This window comes from Lepus europaeus, chromosome 19 (genome assembly GCF_033115175.1).
Source record: "Lepus europaeus isolate LE1 chromosome 19, mLepTim1.pri, whole genome shotgun sequence".
Taxonomy (NCBI): Eukaryota; Metazoa; Chordata; class Mammalia; order Lagomorpha; family Leporidae; genus Lepus; species Lepus europaeus.
The window spans coordinates 20,693,223-20,709,794 of NC_084845.1; the positions used below are offsets into that span (position 1 = coordinate 20,693,223).

The window sequence follows — 16,572 nt, forward strand, 5'->3', positions numbered from 1 at the left end:
CTCTGGGGTCGGGGGGCTCTGGGGTCGGGGAGCTCTGGGGTCGGGGGGCTCTGGGGTCAGGGAGCTCTGGGGTCGGGGAGCTCTGGGGTTGGGGAGCTCTGGGTCGGGGAGCTCTGGGGTCGGGGGGGCTCTGGGGTCGGGGAGCTCTGGGTCGGGGAGCTCTGGGTAGGGGAGCTCTGGGGTCGGGGGGCTCTGGGTCGGGGAGCTCTGGGGTCGGGGGGCTCTGGGTCGGGGAGCACTGGGGTCGGGGGGCTCTGGGGTCGGGGAGCTCTGGGGTCGGGGGGCTCTGGGGTCGGGGAGCTCTGGGGTCGGGGGGCTCTGGGTCGGGGAGCACTGGGGTCGGGGGGCTCTGGTGTCGGGGAGCTCTGGGTCGGGGAGCTCTGGGGTCGGGGGGCTCTGGGGTCGGGGAGCTCTGGGTCGGGGAGCTCTGGGGTCGGGGGGCTCTGGGGTCGGGGAGCTCTGGGGTCGGGGAGCTCTGGGGTCGGGGGGCTCTGGGGTCGGGGAGCTCTGGGTCGGGGAGCTCTGGGGTCGGGGGGCTCTGGGGTCGGGGAGCTCTGGGGTCGGGGGGCTCTGGGGTCGGGGAGCTCTGGGGTCGGGGGGCTCTGGGTTGGGGAGCATTGGGGTCGGGGGGCTCTGGGGTCGGGGAGCTCTGGGTCGGGGAGCTCTGGGGTCGGGGGGCTCTGGGGTCGGGGAGCTCTGGGTCGGGGAGCTCTGGGGTCGGGGGGCTCTGGGGTCGGGGAGCTCTGGGGTCGGGGAGCTCTGGGTCGGGGAGCTCTGGGGTCGGGGAGCTCTGGGGTCGGGGAGCTCTGGGGTTGGGGGGCTCTGGAACTAGGGAGCACTGGGGTTGGGGAGCTCTGGGGTCGGGGAGCTCTGGGATTGGGGAGCTCTGGGGTCGGGGAGCCTTCCTTCAGTGGTTGCAGACTCTAAGGCAGAGAGGGCAGGTTCTCACGGTGCTGGACGGCTGTGGGCAGGCTTCTGGGACTTCCCACAGTCCTTAGATTTGCCCTGGGCCTGAAGCTGGACCCGAAGTCCAAGATTTGAGGACCACCCTTTCCCAGAGGGGCTTCTTCTTGGAAGCAAAGACCTTCCCACTTGGGTCAGAAAACACGCCCTGGAGTCTCAGCTCTGCTCCACCTGCAGGAAGCTCTCCAGGGCTCAGGATGCAAGCTAGAACATCTCCAGCTCCCACTGTGCCCTGCGCTAGGAAAACACCTGCCCGAACGCACCTGATGTTTCAGCATCTCTGTCGTCACCGTCACTGACCTTAATTCCTCCTCAAAATGCAGTTTGTCAGCTTCATTGAATGCCAAGTTTGTCGCGATCTCATCAGTCATAACACAAACCACGCAGGTGACACTCACCATCTAAGTGACTTTTGTAAGGAATTGTGTGTCCCACAGGCCACCAAGCAAACACACGCCAGGGGTGACTTCACAGGATGCGTGTTGGAGAAGACGCATCCTGCCTTTGAACAAAGTCTCAAACAGACCCAAGTTTCCCAAAAACGGGAAAGAAAGACAGGCTACTACCAAAAAAAAAAAAAAAAAAAAAAAAAAACCTAAAAAATAAAATAAAACAAACAAAAACCACACCAAATCTGCAGCAGCATTAAAGTAAAACTACTTGGGAGAAGAAAAAATTTCCATCCTATGTGCAATTTGAAATAAAAACTTCAGAATTGTAATAGTGACTACCACAATTTTCTGTAATAAAACATCTATTATAACAGATATGGCAATACAATAAAAGTCCTATTGTTCCAGAAACTGTATTATAACTGAAACAGGATAATTATAGAAATACTTGCGTGAGAATTGCATGTTCAACAGAACCATTGAAAGCCATTCTTCTCAGCCTGCAAAGAAGTCTTCTGAGCACAGACCTCTTCAGCAGGATCTGAAACGGAGGGAGACAAGGTGCACTTGGGAGACAAGGTGCAGTTAGGAAAAAAACTATGCTGGTAGCACAGCCTTCCCAAGCCCCCTGGGGAGCACATGCAAGGTTTTCCAGGGCCCTGCTGCAGGCTTCTGCCCTTACCGGGAATACTCAAATCCGAGAGTAGGGCTTTTTTTTTTTTTTTTTTTTTTTTTTTTTTTTTTAAGATTTCTTTATTTATTTGAAAGTCAGAGTTACACAGAGAGAGGAGAGGCAGAGAGAGAGAGGAGAAAGTCTTCCATCCACCGGTTCACTCCCCAATTGGCTATTGTTGATCCGAAGGCAGGAGCCAGGAGCCTCCTCCAGGTCTCCCATGTGGGTGCAGGACCCTAGCACCTGGGCCATCCTCCACTGCCTACCCAGGCCACAGCAGAGAGCTGGGTCGGAAGTGGAGCAGCTGGGACCTGAACCGGCACCCACATGGTTTGCTGGCACCGCAGGCGGTGGCTCCACCTGCTACACCACAGCGCCGGCCCCGTGAGTAGGTTTGAAGGAGGGCATCTTGGTACATCCTTGCAGGAGACAGATTTTTGGGTGAATCTCAGCTCTGTCAAGTTCTTCTGTAAATTCTGCCTTGGAATTTCCAGTGTTTTAGAACCCTTGGCCCCTGGGAATGCTTTGCAGGGATCCAATCAGATGCTGAAAGCTTTGCTGGTCCTGCCAGCCTCCCTGCCTGCTCTTCAAGGCTCCTGTCTTCATGCAGTCCGCACACTGTCGAGGGTAGGGGCGCTCCCCCACCACGTTCTAACAGAGGAAATTGAGGACTACCTGCTGGCGAGCAAGGGTTTGTCTGGAGGCGCGTCTGCACTGGAGGCACGCTGTTTTCACGTTTCACTTAGCTCTATCTTTTTTTTTTTAATGTGGCTTTGGGGAAATTGATGAGGATTAGAGAGGAGGGAGGGGCCAAAGGACCTGCAAGGCATCCCTTGTCTCTCCACTCCTGATGGACCACGTCCCATTGCAGGGAACTCGGCACCTGAAAGAGCCCCGAGGAGATTCGCAGAGTGCTGACGGAGCTCAGGGACTGAGAGTGTACTGGGGGAAGCACTAATACTACGAGACCCTGATGATAACACACAGTCAACACCACGGCGAGTACCGAGAGCGCTGCTAAGTGGTGGCCACAGGGACACGATAACCGTCTACAAATATTTGAAGGATGTAAACACCAAGGAAGCAGATGAATTAATTATTTAGGAGAGCAGTGATGAAGCCCCAGACAAGATCATTACCAGTAACAGAGCCACCTTGTTCCTCGTCAACCCTTTCAGAACCAAGCTCTCCCTAAAGGCACATGGCCCTCTTGACACAGGCTTGGCCTATTGTGCCACGCAGGGAAATGTATGTCCCGTGCATGGGCTTGGATTCTAATAATCACAGCTGGCATTTGGTGAATACCTGGGGTTATGGGTTAAAATCGTGTTGCCTGGGGGCTGGTGTTGTGGCATAGTGGATTAGACTGTAACCTGTGATGCCAGCATCCCATATGCTCACTGGTTTGTGTCCCAGCTGCTCCACTTCCCATCCAGCTCCGTGCTTATGGCCTGGGAAAGCAGTGGAAGATGGCCCAAGTGCTAGGGCCCCTGACATCCATGTGGGAGACGTGGGTAAAGCTCCTGGCTCCTGGCTTTGGCTTGGCTCAGCCCTGGGCAAGGGGTAGCCACTTGGGGAATAAACCAGTGGATGGAAGATCTCTCAATCTAACTCTATCAGATAAACAACATAAATCTTTGAATCTAAATAAATAAAATTGTGTTGCCCAAAAAGATGTGGAAGTCCTAACCCTGTCGCTGTAAATGTGGCTTCATTTGGATCTAGGGTCTTTGCAGATGAGAGCGAGTGAAAGCGAGGTATTAGGTGGTATTTCTGCATCTTTAGAAGCAGATGGAGATGCGCGCACAGACGCAAAGACCCAGAGAGAGTGCTCTGGGGGGAAAGAAGCACAGAGGCAGCTGCAGCACCCACTGCTGGTGACCAGAAAGAGGCTGGGAAGGGGCCTTCCCTACAGAGGATGCTGCCCTTTGAGAAAGATTGTCCTGGGGCAGGTGCTGTATTAAGCCGCTGCCTGCAATGCCAGCATCCCATCTGCACAGCTGATCAAGTCCTGGCTGCTCCACTTCCAATCCAGCTCCCGGCTAACACGCCTGGGGAAGCAGCAGAGGATGGCCCAAATGCCTGGGCCCCTGCACACACGCGGGAGACCACAAGGAGCTCTGGGCTTCAGCCTGGCCCAGCCTCAGATGGTGCGGCCACTTGAAGAGTAAACCAGTGGATGGAGGACCTCTCTCTCTCTCTCTCCCCCTCTGTAACTCTGCCTTTCAAATAAATAAATAAATCTTTCAAAATACACATCAAGTCGACCCTAGTGGATCAGTCTGCTAGAGCAAAATCCTCCCTCGGGGTATTTATAAACAGCAGAAATTGATTTCTCCCAGTTCTTCAGGCTGAGAAGTCCAGGACCTCGGGTGAGGCCGGGTCCTCAGAGGTGGCACCTTCCTGCTATGGCCTCACTAGCCACAGAGTCCCTCAGGCCACTTCTACAAGCACCACCCATGGCAGGAGCCCTCATGACTAATCACTACTGCCACCCATGGCGGGGGCCTCATGACCCACTCACCTCCCACAGAGCCTACCTCTCCTGCCAGCACACCGGGGATTAGGTTGGAACGTGGGCATTTTGCAGGCACAGTAGCATTCAGCCCAGAGCAGGGGCACAGCCCTGTCCACACCTCAGTTTCAGATTCCAGCCTCCAGAACAGCGAGACAACTGTGGTGTCCGCTCCAGGCCACCCAGTCGGAGGTCCTCTGCATGGCAGCCCGAGCAGATGAGTGTGCCTGGTACCTGTCCACGCGGGTGCTCAACACTGCTTGTGGAAGGGATGGGGGTGGGAGGGCAGGGAGACCTCCCTGGCCCACAGGGGCCAAGGACTCAACGTCCCAGACAAGGAAACCGAGGCACAGAGATGTTGAAGAAACGTCTCGAGTCCCTGTAAGCGTTACCAAAGCAAAGCTGCGGGCCCGGGCTGGCGCACATTCCACTGAGACCCTGTGTTTGCAAGGGGCCCAGCTGGTATCCTGAGTTGCACTTCCAGGCTCCAACGTGGGTAATCATTTTATGACTTCACTCGCGGCAGGATGCAGGCCCCCGGCTGCCGTGGGCTGGCCACCCGCGTGGACTTCACACGCTGCCCTTTGCACGTGGCTTCCGCTTTGCTGTTTCCTGCACAGCATGTCCCCATCTTTGCCCTACACCGGGTCTCTGGGGCTGGAGTCAGTTCTATCGTGCACCGCCAGAGGGAGCCCGCGGCAGAGGCAGGGCCGGCCTCCCCCCAGGCTGACACAGCAGCAGGCTGGGTTATTCTTAGCTTCAGTTTACTTTCACTCTTCAAAGTCCTGCAGAGGCGAGTCAGAGTTCCCACCCGGCTAGAGAGGGAGTCCTTCCACGCCAGGAGAACCCGGAGTTGGAGAACCTCATAATGGGGATAGAGGACGACACAGTGACAATGGCTGCCAGGGGTCCTCTGGTGTCCAGCAGCCCCCGGGGATAGCCAGGCAGGGTGCTGGGCGCACACACACACACATGCACACGCACGAGCCTTGGGCTGGACACGCCCAGGCTGCACCCCGAGGCCTCCTCACTGGGCAGCCCTGGGAGGACCAACCTCTGTGTGTGTAGCTCCTGCCACGTGTGACTTGGGTACTGGACCGCTTGGAGCCCGGGCTGAGCGGGCAGTGGAAAGCCCCAGAAGTCTCTTTCAGACCAGAGATGGTTCGGCGGCTCTCAGGGCTCCAGCAGGCTCTCCAGGGCGCTGGGCAGAACTGGAAACAGGCTGTCTCCTCTCCCAAGCCTTCCCAGCCCTGCCCCCTCCGGCCCTCTGCTCGCTCCCATGAGGCTCCCCTGCCCCAGCTCTGGCCTGACTTCTGCCCGTGAGGCCCCTGTGCACACACTGGGGCCAGCTGGAAGTCCACTCTGGCCAGCGGTCACCCATGTTGACTTGGCACTTCTATTTTTTTTCCCTTAAACTTGCATTTATTTATTTATTTTGAGACGCACAGAGATTGCACTCGGCATTTCTGACCGTCTTCCCTGTGCCCTCTCCCTGCCCAGACTGGGGAGGTCAGGAAAGAGCGCTCTACCCTAGAGACCCCTTAAGGCACCAGGAAGGCTGGAGGGGGCCCCGAGTGGCACCGTGGGTGAGTGCTGGAGGCAGCAGGTGCAAGGCTGCGGGGCACCCCCAGTAGGGCCCCTGGGGGCCGCAGGCACTCGGCTCCTGCCCTAGCAGCGATTCCAGCGTTGGTCTAGGGGCAGCCAGGGCGGGGGCGGGGGTCCTGGCCCGCGCCCTCGGGTACCTCCCCGGCTTGGGCGCGGCCTCTGGACTCTGGACTTGGGCCCGCGACCCCACGCCTGTCGACCCGGAAGCCCCCGTGAGCCGGCGCCGGAAGGCGGGGAGGCGGGGCCAGCGAGCCGGGGCCGCGCCGCCGCCGCTGCCGCCGCCGGGGCCTGTGAGAGGCTTGGCAGGGCGCGTGGGGGGCAGGAGCCGGGGCCGGGGTGGGCCGTCCCGGGCTCGGAAGGGCCCGCGGGCCTCGGTCACCCCGCGAGCGCGGAGCGGGCCTGTAACCTGGGCACACCCAGGTAAAGGTGCGGCCGAGGGCGCGGCGCTGGCCTGGGGAGGGGACAACCCAGGCTCTTGGGGCCCGGAGGCCTGGGGGCGGCTTGGGGGCGGGGGCTGGGGTCCTGCTCCGGGGTGAGGCCAGGTTCTGTATTTCTGAGCCTCGGAGTGTCAGTGTGTGCGTTTTCCATGTGAAGAAACTGAGGCACGGGCGGGCGGTTTGCACTCCAGTAAGCAGCAGTCCCCCCGGGGGCGCCCCCCCCCCCCCGCCATAGTCACTGGGTGTAGGTGGGGGCTGGGGTGTCGCACCTGCGGGGGGCAGCACACCTGGCCCTGCCCATAGCAGGTGATCAGGAAGCATTGCTATGGTAGAGGAGATGCGATTAGTTTTGGTGAGCACAGGCAGGTGCTTTTGCCTTTTATAAAACCAGTGGGGGTGCAGTGGCTGGCTGTGTGTGTGTGTGTGTGTTGTGTGTGAGTGAGAGAGGGAAGTCCAGCTGCTCTTCAGCCCTGGATTGCAGAAGCAGAGCCCCCGTGACCTGCTCCGATATATTTCAGATATCTCCTGCAGCCTACAGAGATGGGCATTCCTACAAGAAGTGGAGCCGAGGAGTTGGCATTGGCTTCCCCCGTGCCTTGCAGCTGGGCTTCCCATGACCCGGGCCGGCCTTGTGCACACATCTGAGTCTGAACTGGGTGTGGCCCTGGGGTGAGGGGGCGACACTGCCCTCGAGGCTGTGCCTCTCACAGTGCTCTCCTGCCTCCTACTTCACCCCTTCTGGCCATGCGCAGACAAGCACCTTGGTGTACGAGGACAAGCTGGCTTCCCTCTCTGGAGCCCTTTTTTTTAAAAAAAAAAGGGGGGGGGCTCCGGAGATGGGGTTACAAAGCTGCCTTCCATAAGAGTCTGGTTTTTTTTGTTTTTTGTTTTGTTTGTTTGTTTGTTTTAAGGATTTATTAATTTATTTGAAAGAGCTACGGGGGTGGGGCGTGGAGAGAGAGGTCTTCCATCTGCCGTTTCACTCTCCAATTGACCACAACAGTCGGAGCTGCGCCAATCCGAAGCCAGGAGTCAGGAGCTTCCTCCAGGTCTCCCACGCAGGTGCAGGGGCCCAAAGACTTGGGCTATCTTCTGCTGTTTTCCCAGGCCATAGCAGAGAGCTGGATCGGAAGAGGAGCAGCCGGGACTTGAACTGGCGCCCATTTGGGATGGCAGCACTGCAGGCAGCGGCTTTACCCACTAAGCCACAGTGTCAGCCCCCACAAGAGTCTTTTGGTGTCCAACTTCTGAAATGATTCTTGCAAGGAAATGAAGGGGCAGCCACAATGCTCGCGTCGGCCCCTCCCTTCCCCTGTCTGCAGAGGTTGAGGCTTGTGCCTGGGGCTGGCCTGCTTGGGCTCGGTGGAGGTTGGGGGTAGTAGCACCGTAAGTTCTATCAGCCCAGGTGGGTTTGGGGTTATAGGGAGTGAAGTGTGTGTGTTTCTTGCTGTGGAACCCAAGTATAGAAATCCCATCTCAGAAGTGGCGTCCGGGCACCTGCAGGCCAAGAGTGGCAGGGCCTGGGCTGTGCCTCCCCTTTTCCTAGATAGTTGACAGACAAAAAGCTCGGGTATGAACCAGAGCTAAGCTGGTAGGTGGTTCCACATCTTACAGTAGGATTGCAGTTTCTGACCGGTGCTACGGTGCAAGTCCTTCCTCTGGGCATCTTAACCCATGTTTGCAACAAGGCTCATTTTGTTTGCTTTTCAGGGCTGTGGCCACCTGGCAAGCCAGGCTGTGCCCTCCGGCTCCCTGTTTCTGGGTGGCTTCTGCCAGGTGCAGCGCCTTCCCTGTGATTAGCGATGCTGTTGTCATGACGTCTGTGTGCAGACAAACCTTGCCCACTGGAGGAGTGGAAGGCAGCTCCCTTCCAGGGAGGAGGAGGAGCTGGTGGAGCCCTGGACAGGGCAGCTGGAGCAGGGACTGGCTGGCCCGAGTCTTCCAGGCCTTGGGCAACCCTGTGAGGCCTCCCCGTCCATTGCCTTTCGCCCCTCACTTGGCCGGAGAGGCCTGGAGAAGCCTGTTCGCAGCGTGGGAAGGAAGGAGGACTGAGCAAAGGCCCAGACACCCCGGCCACGCTCTCCCAGGGTCTTGCCTCGCACAGTTGGGTCAGAAGTACAGAACCTTGCCTCCCCAGGCCCTCTGTGGTTAGCACAGCCCCACGTGGCTCCTGGGCACTTGTGGGAGTCATGGATGCCAAGGACATCAGAGGGAAGGAGGAGGGGAGATGGAGAGCGCCCCGCCCCGCCCTTTCTGGGACCAGGGCGTGGACGGACGCGTGGTGGCTGTGAACGCTCGGTGCCCTCTCCCAGGGCTGGGAGATCAGGGTTACGTACCTAAGAGACTTCTGATTCAGGATTCTCCTTGGCTCCAAAGCAGGTCACATAACCCAGAGTTACTGAGCAGTAGACCCTGCCAGTGCCTTGCGGATTCTTGGTGTGTTCAGTCTCTGGTTGCTTCATGGGTTCCTGAATGTTTCTTAATGTTTATTTTCAGCTACTTGAAGGGCAGAGAGAGAAAGAAAGAGAAAGAGAGAGATCAGTCTCCTATCTGCTGGTTCACTCCCCAAATGCTCACAACAGCTAAAGCTGGGCTGGGCCAAAGCCAGGGACCTGTAACTTCATCCGGGTCTCCCACACGGCGGCAGGGGTGCAAACACTTGGGCCGTCGTCCGCTGCCTCCAGGGTGCACTGGCAGGGTGCGGGGTGGGGAGCACCTGCCCTGGCCGGGCTGTCAGTGCCCCGTGTGTAGAGCTGTCCCCTCTGAAGAGCAGCAGGGCGGGGACGCTGGGGGTATGTGTCCGTACCAGGGCGGTTATTTAGAGCCACACTGAGTCTGCCACGCACCAGCCCCAGACACTTTGCCTCCGCCTGCTCACACCTCGCGAGCGTGCAGCCCGTGGGAGGCCCACCTCCAGCCGGGCAAAGCCGAGTGGGCCCGGATCCCGTCCTCTGCCCTTCCCCGGCTTGGTGTCAGCGCAGACGCCCCGTCACGTAGAAGAGGTCACGAGGATCTCGAGACATCCTGGGCTCTGCCAGGCTTTGTGTGTTGAGGGCGGCCTGAGCCAGTGGAGGGGCCGCTGCAGGAGAGGGCAGAGCCGTGGCCGGGGTGACGCCTTCATCTGTCCCGAGTCAGCAGCTAATCGGAGGGCAAAGGAGCCCTTGTGTCCCCTCTGCTGCTTCTGTTTGCTCCTAGCTGGCTGCTGCCCTGAGCGCTCTGTGATGGGGGCATCTCACTGCTGCCTGCTCACGGTGGGGCTGCAGCCTGCACACAGTGGGGCTGCGGCTCCCTCCAGAACCTCAGGACTCTTCCGCTCATGAGCGCTCTCCCCTCGGCTTTCCCCAGGGCCCGCCAGGATGCCCGTCGTGGTAGAGGACATCATGAAGCTGCTATGCACCCTCTCCGAGGACAGGAAGATGAAGGCGGCCGTCAAGCACTCGGGCAGGGGTGCCCTGGTCACGGGCACCGTGGCCTTCGTCGGTGGCTTGGTGGGCGGCCCGCCGGGACTAGCCGTGGGTAAGCGCAGGCCAGGCAGCCTGGGCAGGGGCGGGGAGTTCTTGAGGTTTGTGCTCAGGGTGCCTGGCCTCAGCCTTCCCCCAGGGATGCCTCCGGGGTGTCTGGGCCCCTGCCTCTTGAGCGCCAGGGCATTTCAGAAAGGAACCAGGGAGGAAGCTGAGCACCTTACGATGAGTCCTCATTTGGAAAGCAGAAAGTGCAGGAAAAACCACGAGGAGAGAGCTGGCCGCTACCCCTGGAGCCGTCACCCTGCCCCTCTTGGGCTGCCCGTTCCATCCGGGAATGAAGCTCTGGCTGATTCCCTGTCCTTCCTCGGAGCTGGGATGAAGTTGCGACCTTTGGGCAGGGGCAGGAGGGATCGCTGTGCCCTGGCCGTGGGGTGTGGCCTGACCCCTGGGCTAGGGTGCAGCTGAGGGGCTGGGGGAGGCCTTCCTGGAGGCGGCCCCAGGCGCGTCCTGCTGCACAGGTTAGCTGTGTCCTGGGGCTGCCTTGGGCGGTGCAGGGGTTTCCCCAGTGCCTCCTCCATGTGGGGCCGCGGGGCCTCGGAGAGCTCCCCGCCTGGTGGAAAGCCTTTCCATTCAACTGCTGGTCTTCCCACGGATGTGGGCTGGAGAGAGGCCGCTTTTCTTCCGATGCTGGCGTCTGTTTCCAGCTCGCTGGCCAGATTTCCTGGGCTGTTCTCCCCTTGACATTCAAGGACATTGGGCTGAAGCCACAGGACGGGAAGAATAAGTGTGCGGGCGGCCCCAGACTTCCCATCGAGAGAAACTCCTGGAGCGAACCAGCAAGGGAAGAGACGAGGCCATTTCCTCCTTCCTCGATGGCCCGCTGGATGCTTAGACCCTTGGGAGCGCGCAGGGGAGGGCTTCCTGGGGTGGTTTTATCCTGTAGCTGTGCCCAGAGGCCACTTTGGGAGCATGCATTGCATGGCACCTTCCTCCCAAGTTCTGGATGATGTAGATGGATCCGGGAGAATGGGCATTTTGACAAGGAGGAGGATAGCTTTACACGTGGGGTGGGGGCTCGTGGCTTACTGGTGCTCTCAGCTCAGCAGGTCCTAGACTAGTGCCTGCCTATCCCCTGCCACCCACAGGGAGACCCAGATGCAGTTCTCGGCTCCTGAATTTGGCTGGCCCAGCCCGGCCGGTGTGGCCATTAGGGGAGTGAACCAGTGGATGAAAGATCTCGCTCTTCCCCCTGCCCCCTCTCTGTAACTCTGCCTTCCAAGTAAAAAGGAAAGACTTGAGGGGGACCCCGCAAGTGTCTGCCTCAGACCAGAGCAGGTGCCCCTGCAGCTGCATCTGCATGGCTGTCTGCGGGGGCACGGGCTTTGTGCCTGCTGTCTGAGTCCAGCCCTCGGTGGGTTCTCTCTGGCCCATGCTGCACTTTTTTAAAATAAGGTTTTCATTTTGGAAGAATAGTAGATTGACAGGAAGTTGCAATACATTCCCACGTATCTCTCACTTAGGTTTAATTGCCCTAATGTTAACAAGGATCATGGTACATTTGTCAAAACATTACTGTTAACCATTCAGATTTGGATTTCACTGGTTGGTTTGTTTGTTTAAGATTTATTTATTTATTGAATGGCAGAGCAGCTGGGGGACGAGGGGACAAAAGGAAGAGATCTTCCATGTGCTGGTTCACTCCCCAGATGGCTGCAATGGGCAGGGCTGGGCCAGAATGAAGCTGGGAGCCCGTATCTCCATCCTGGTCTCTCCTGGATGCCAGGGACCATCTGCTGCTGCTTTCCCTGGCATAGTAACATGGAGCTGGGAAGTGGGGCAGCCAGGACTTGAGCCAGTGCTACAATATGGGATGTCGGTGTTGCAAGTAGCAGTTTCTTCTCTCTCTCTTTTTTTTTTTAAGATTGATTTATTGGGGCCAGCGCTGTGGCACAGTGGGTTAATGCCCTGGCCTGAAGCACCAGCATCCCATATGGCCACTGTTTCAAGACCGGCTGCTCCGCTTCCAATCCAGCTCTCTGCTATGGCCTGGGAAAGCAGTAGCAGATGGCCCAAGTCCTTGGGCCCCTGCACCCAGGTGGGAGACCCAGAAGAAGCTCCTGGCTCCTGGCTTCGGATAAGTGCAGCCCCAGCCGTTGCAGCCAGCTGGGGAGTGAACCATCAGATGGAAGATCTCTCTCTCTCTCTCTCTCTCTCTCTGCCTCTCCTCTCTCTGTGTAACTGTGACTTTTAAATAAATAATAATAATAAAAAATACAACCACAACCCTTAAAAAAAAAGATTGATTGATTGATTGATTTGAAAAGCAGAGTTAGAACAGGAGAGAGAGAGAGAGAATCTTCCATCCACTGATTCACTCCTCAGATGGCCACAATGGCCAGGGTTGGGCCAGGCCAAACTCTGGAGCTAGGAGCTTCATCCGGGTTTCCCTTGTGGGTGTAGGGGCACTTGGGCCATCTTCTGCTGCTTTCCCAGGCACATTAGCATGGAGCTGGATCAGAAGAGGAGCAGCTGGGACTTGAACTGGTGCCTGTATGGGATGCTGGTGCTGCAGGTGGTGGCTTAACCCACTCCGCTCCAGTGCCGGCCCCAAGTTTCACCAGGTTTTGCTTAGTGATCCTTTCTTTTTTGGTCCTAGGTTCCAGTCCACAATCCCACAGTGCTTGTAATCTGTTTGTTTCCTAGTCTCCGCTGGTCTGTGCCAGCTGGTCAGACTCTCCTGCTTTCGTGACCTTGGCGGTCAGGGGAGGAACCGGGCAGGTGTTTGATTTGTCCTATGTGTGTGTGTCTCATGGTTAGACTGGAGTCGTGGGCCTCGGGAAAGAAGTCTGCTCAGAGGTGACGGTCCTCCCTTGCATCACCCCAGGGCACACGGCATCCGCTTGGCACCCCGGCGATGCCAGCCTGGCTCCCTTGGGGAAGGTCATGCATGCCGGGTTTTTCCACTGTGAAGTCTGTTTCCCTTCCACACACTGTTCTCCAGGGTGACTCACAAAGGCCAGACGGCTGCAACGTTAAATATATCTGATTCCTGATATTTTTAAATTGAGGCATAGATATAACCCGGTATTGTGTGTGGCAGGAATTGGCTGGCCTGGGGGAGCAGCTGCCCCCTCAGGCAGGGACCCAGCTCTCGAGGTCGGCACAGGCCCCCGGTGCCCGCCTCACTCCTATTGGGCACCGGCCCGGCCCCTGAAGCTCCTTGGGTTTGGACTCCAGCCTCAGGGCCCTTCCCCAGCGGGCAGCATTGCTCCGATGCTCCAGCCCCTGCGAAGCCCTCAGGGGGAGTAGGTTTGCACCCCGTCCAGCGGCAGGAAAACAGATAGTAGACCGCATTCAGCGTGTTCCTCTTGGCGGAACCTGGAGGGGTTTTAGGAAGAGTGTCGCTTTAAGAGAACAGCGGCTCCTCATCTGTCCCCAGGGTCCTGTCACCTCCTGAGCCACTGGAAATTTCCTAGGCTCCAGGGCGCTGCGCACATCAGCCACCCCCACTGCATGAAGGGAGATGGCGCAGGAAGCACAGGGCCGCCCTCCACCGTGGGAGAGGACTTCAGCCCGCACTTCATTTTGCATCTGTCAGTGCGGCGCCTAAGGCTTGGGTGGCAATTGCCAGAGCCAGGTGGAGCCAGGATGACATTAACCTCGGGCCTCCCTGCTGCCCGCGGAGCAGGCACGCGGCGGAGCCCCGCCGCGCTCACGGCCGTCCTTGTTTTCCAGGGGGTGCCGTTGGGGGCCTGCTGGGCGCCTGGATGACGAGTGGACAGTTTAAGCCGATCCCGCAGATCCTGCTGGAGCTGCCCCTAGCTGAGCAGCAGAAGCTGTTTAACGAGGCCAGCGCCATCCTCCGGCACCTGGACTGGGCCGACGCCGTGCAGCTGACCGCGCTGGTCATGGGCAGTGAGGCCCTGCAGCAGAAGCTGCTGGCGATGCTCGTGGGCTACATCACCAAGGAGCTGCGGGCGGAGATTCGGTACGAGGACTAGGCCGCCCCTGCCGGCGACTCCGGCTGTGCCTTGAGATAACCCTGCGGCTTGCGGGGGTGCCACAGGCTGTCGGGGGAGCCTCCACCCGGAGTGGGGTCTCCTGCTGGAGAGGCTACCGCTGTACTGTGACGTGTTCTAGAAATTACTTACCAGCGTGCCCTGGCGGCCCTTTGACCCGGAAGCCATTCAGAAGCAGGGGCGCGTCCATCTCAGGCCTCAGAGGCAGTTTTCTGCGTTCCCTGTCAGGTGCTCGGGCGTCACCGTGGTCCCAGTACGCTTCCTTCGCCCTCCCTTCTTCCAAGCACCTGTGTGGGAACCGGCCCCTCAGGCCAGGGTCTCAGGACCCCGAGCGACCTGTGCCAGAATCGTGTTTACCTCCCGGGCGTGCTGCGCCCTGTCCACTGACTCCCCAGCGACATCCCGGAGGAGGGGGTCAGCGGCTGAGCCAAGCTGCAAGCATGAGGCGTGGTGGGCCCCTGCTCCTGCTCGCTGCACACCCAGCTCCCCCCTTCCCCCCCGAGAAACCCTGGTCACGCTTGAGTTCCGCGTTTCAGATGAAACCGTTTCCTTAGGAGGCGCTGCTCTTTCTGAAGAGGTGGGTTCAAAGGCATCTCTAAGAAATGTCTGTAGCCCGAGGGTTGCCCTGACACTGTGCTCCAGCGACAATAAATTCTCCCCTGAAAAGGCACTTTCCCACGCGTTTTGTGTACAGCATCTCTAACATTCAAAAGCCTTCGTGTGAGACAACAGCGAAAGTTCCAGAATGAAGACAGCTCCCCTCCTCCACCCAGAGTCCCACGCCTCACACCCGCCTGCCTCCCCAGCTGGCCCGGGGCCCTGTGCTGCCACCACTGTGCACACAGCCCCCAGCCTCTTCTGGCAACCAGAGAGTGCCCTGTAGGGGCCCAGGCCCTGGGGCAGAGCAGCCTTGGGTGCTCTCCCGGGTCTGGTAGGCCTGGAGGCCATCTTCCCTCTAACCCATGGTGATCCGGGCAGGACCGAGCCTTTGGTTCTGTGGGAGAAACGGCTCTTCCAGCAGCCTCACCCGGCCCTGGTCAGGAGCCCTAGCGCCAGCCACTCCTGGAGTTGGGGAAGTCGCTGTGATGGCTTCCGTGCCGCTGGAGTGGACGGGGCTGGGCAGGGGCTGCACAGCTGAGCACAGCTGTGCGTCCTGCCTAGCGAGCCCCTCACACAGCCCCTCCCGTGGACCCACAGTGGGGCTGCGCTGCACACAGTGGTGTGTTAGCTTCTGAGGACTTTGAGGTTGACCTCTCGGTAACGTTGGCACAATAAAGTCTTCAGGTTCAGGATGAAGACCTTTTCCCATTTTGAACGAGACAATGCGTCCTGCGCTGGCTTGCAAGCCCTCCTCCGTGGACGCTCGGGGCTGCACGGCGCTCCCTTCCTGTAGCTGGCCACTGTTCTCATGGCCAGGGCCAGGCCACACAAGGCAGTCGCAGTCCCGGGGTCCTGTGTCCAGGGAGCCCCTCTCCCCGGGAAGAACACCCCAGAGGAGCGGGCCGGGCCCCGACCGTGGACAGACAGGACTGGGGGTGGCCTGGTGGCTGTGTGCCCCCACCCTGCTCCTGTGCTCCTCTGGATGCGCCCCAGGCTCTCTCCCCGCTCTGCTAGCCCCCTGCCGGCCCTGGGGGGTTCAGTGTTTACATTTCTGTGTCTTTGGAAGACGAATTTATTTGGTTTTGGATAGCGAACATTGGGCTGGCACAACCGTTAACAGGTGCCAGAGGGTTCAAACTGAGGAAGGCGCCCCCCAGACCTCCCCCTCGCAGACCTGGAGGCAGCCACTACTGCCGTTACTTACCCATTCTCTTAACGGTTTTACAGTAGCCTTGCACGTTTCCTTTGTCAACGTTTATTGCTGAAAACTTGGAAAAATCTGGACAAATCCGGTCAAATAAAACTCAGTACAAATTCCAGCACCCCGAGAACCCCTGCTGATGAGGTTGGCCTCTTTCCTGTGTGTTTCTAACGCATCTGCATCCCTACTGTGCTCGCCTCTTGGGGCACACATCTCCATCACCGTTACACGGCACCTTCCACGTAGTTTCAGATCCCCAGAAACCTTCGCAAGGGCTGTGCAGTGTTCCGCGGGCTCTGCCCTCATCCCCGGCGGTGCTTCCCATCGCGGGTGTTTACTGTCACAATGCTGAGTGAACCCCTTGTGTGACTTCTCTGCGTGGCTTAGATCAGCACAGTTGGGCTTCCTCAGAATGAAATTACTGGATTAAAAAGCGTGCAGTTAAAAAGAAGTGGCTTGGGGCTGGCAGTGTGGCTCAGTGGGCTAAGCCTCTGCCTGTGGTGCTGGCCTCTCATATGGGCACTGGTTCATGTCCCAGCTGCTCTACTTCCAGTCCAGCTTTCTGCTGTGGCCTGGGAAAGCAGTAGAAGATGGCCGAAGTGCCTGGGCCCCTGCACCTGCATGGGAGACCTGGAGGAGGTTTCTAGCTTCTGGTTCCTGGCTTAGGATCGGCTCAGCTCCAGCTGTTGCAGCCAACTGCGGA

General features: G+C 58.8%; 1 protein-coding gene across 3 annotated transcripts; it reads left to right on the forward strand.

Moving 5' to 3' along the window:
* Window positions 1-5,699: 5,699 nt before the first annotated feature.
* Window positions 5,700-14,768, forward strand: C19H19orf12 (chromosome 19 C19orf12 homolog). Of its 3 annotated transcripts, none has more exons than XM_062176696.1 (3): window positions 5,700-6,129; window positions 9,931-10,101; window positions 13,785-14,768. In XM_062176696.1, the coding sequence occupies exons 2-3, from the start codon at window positions 9,942-9,944 to the stop codon at window positions 14,048-14,050; spliced, it is 426 nt and encodes a 141-aa protein (XP_062032680.1). In that variant the 5' UTR covers window positions 5,700-6,129; window positions 9,931-9,941; the 3' UTR covers window positions 14,051-14,768. The 3 variants fall into 3 exon arrangements, with proteins under 3 accessions (XP_062032680.1, XP_062032681.1, XP_062032679.1); XM_062176697.1 differs by lacking the exon at window positions 5,700-6,129 and adding an exon at window positions 6,430-6,574; XM_062176695.1 differs by lacking the exon at window positions 5,700-6,129 and adding an exon at window positions 6,486-6,568 and having other exon boundaries at window positions 13,785-14,765.
* The last annotated feature ends 1,804 nt before the right edge of the window (window positions 14,769-16,572 follow it).

What these genes read in the sequence shown, in the direction of transcription:
- C19H19orf12 (XM_062176696.1), top strand. Translation starts at nt 9,942, where the DNA reads ATGCCCGTCGTGGTAGAGGACATCATGAAGCTGCTATGCACCCTCTCC. An exon ending in CCCGCCGGGACTAGCCGTGG is followed by an intron (nt 10,102 to 13,784) that starts GTAAGCGCAGGC and finishes CTTGTTTTCCAG; the next exon opens with GGGGTGCCGTTGGGGGCCTG.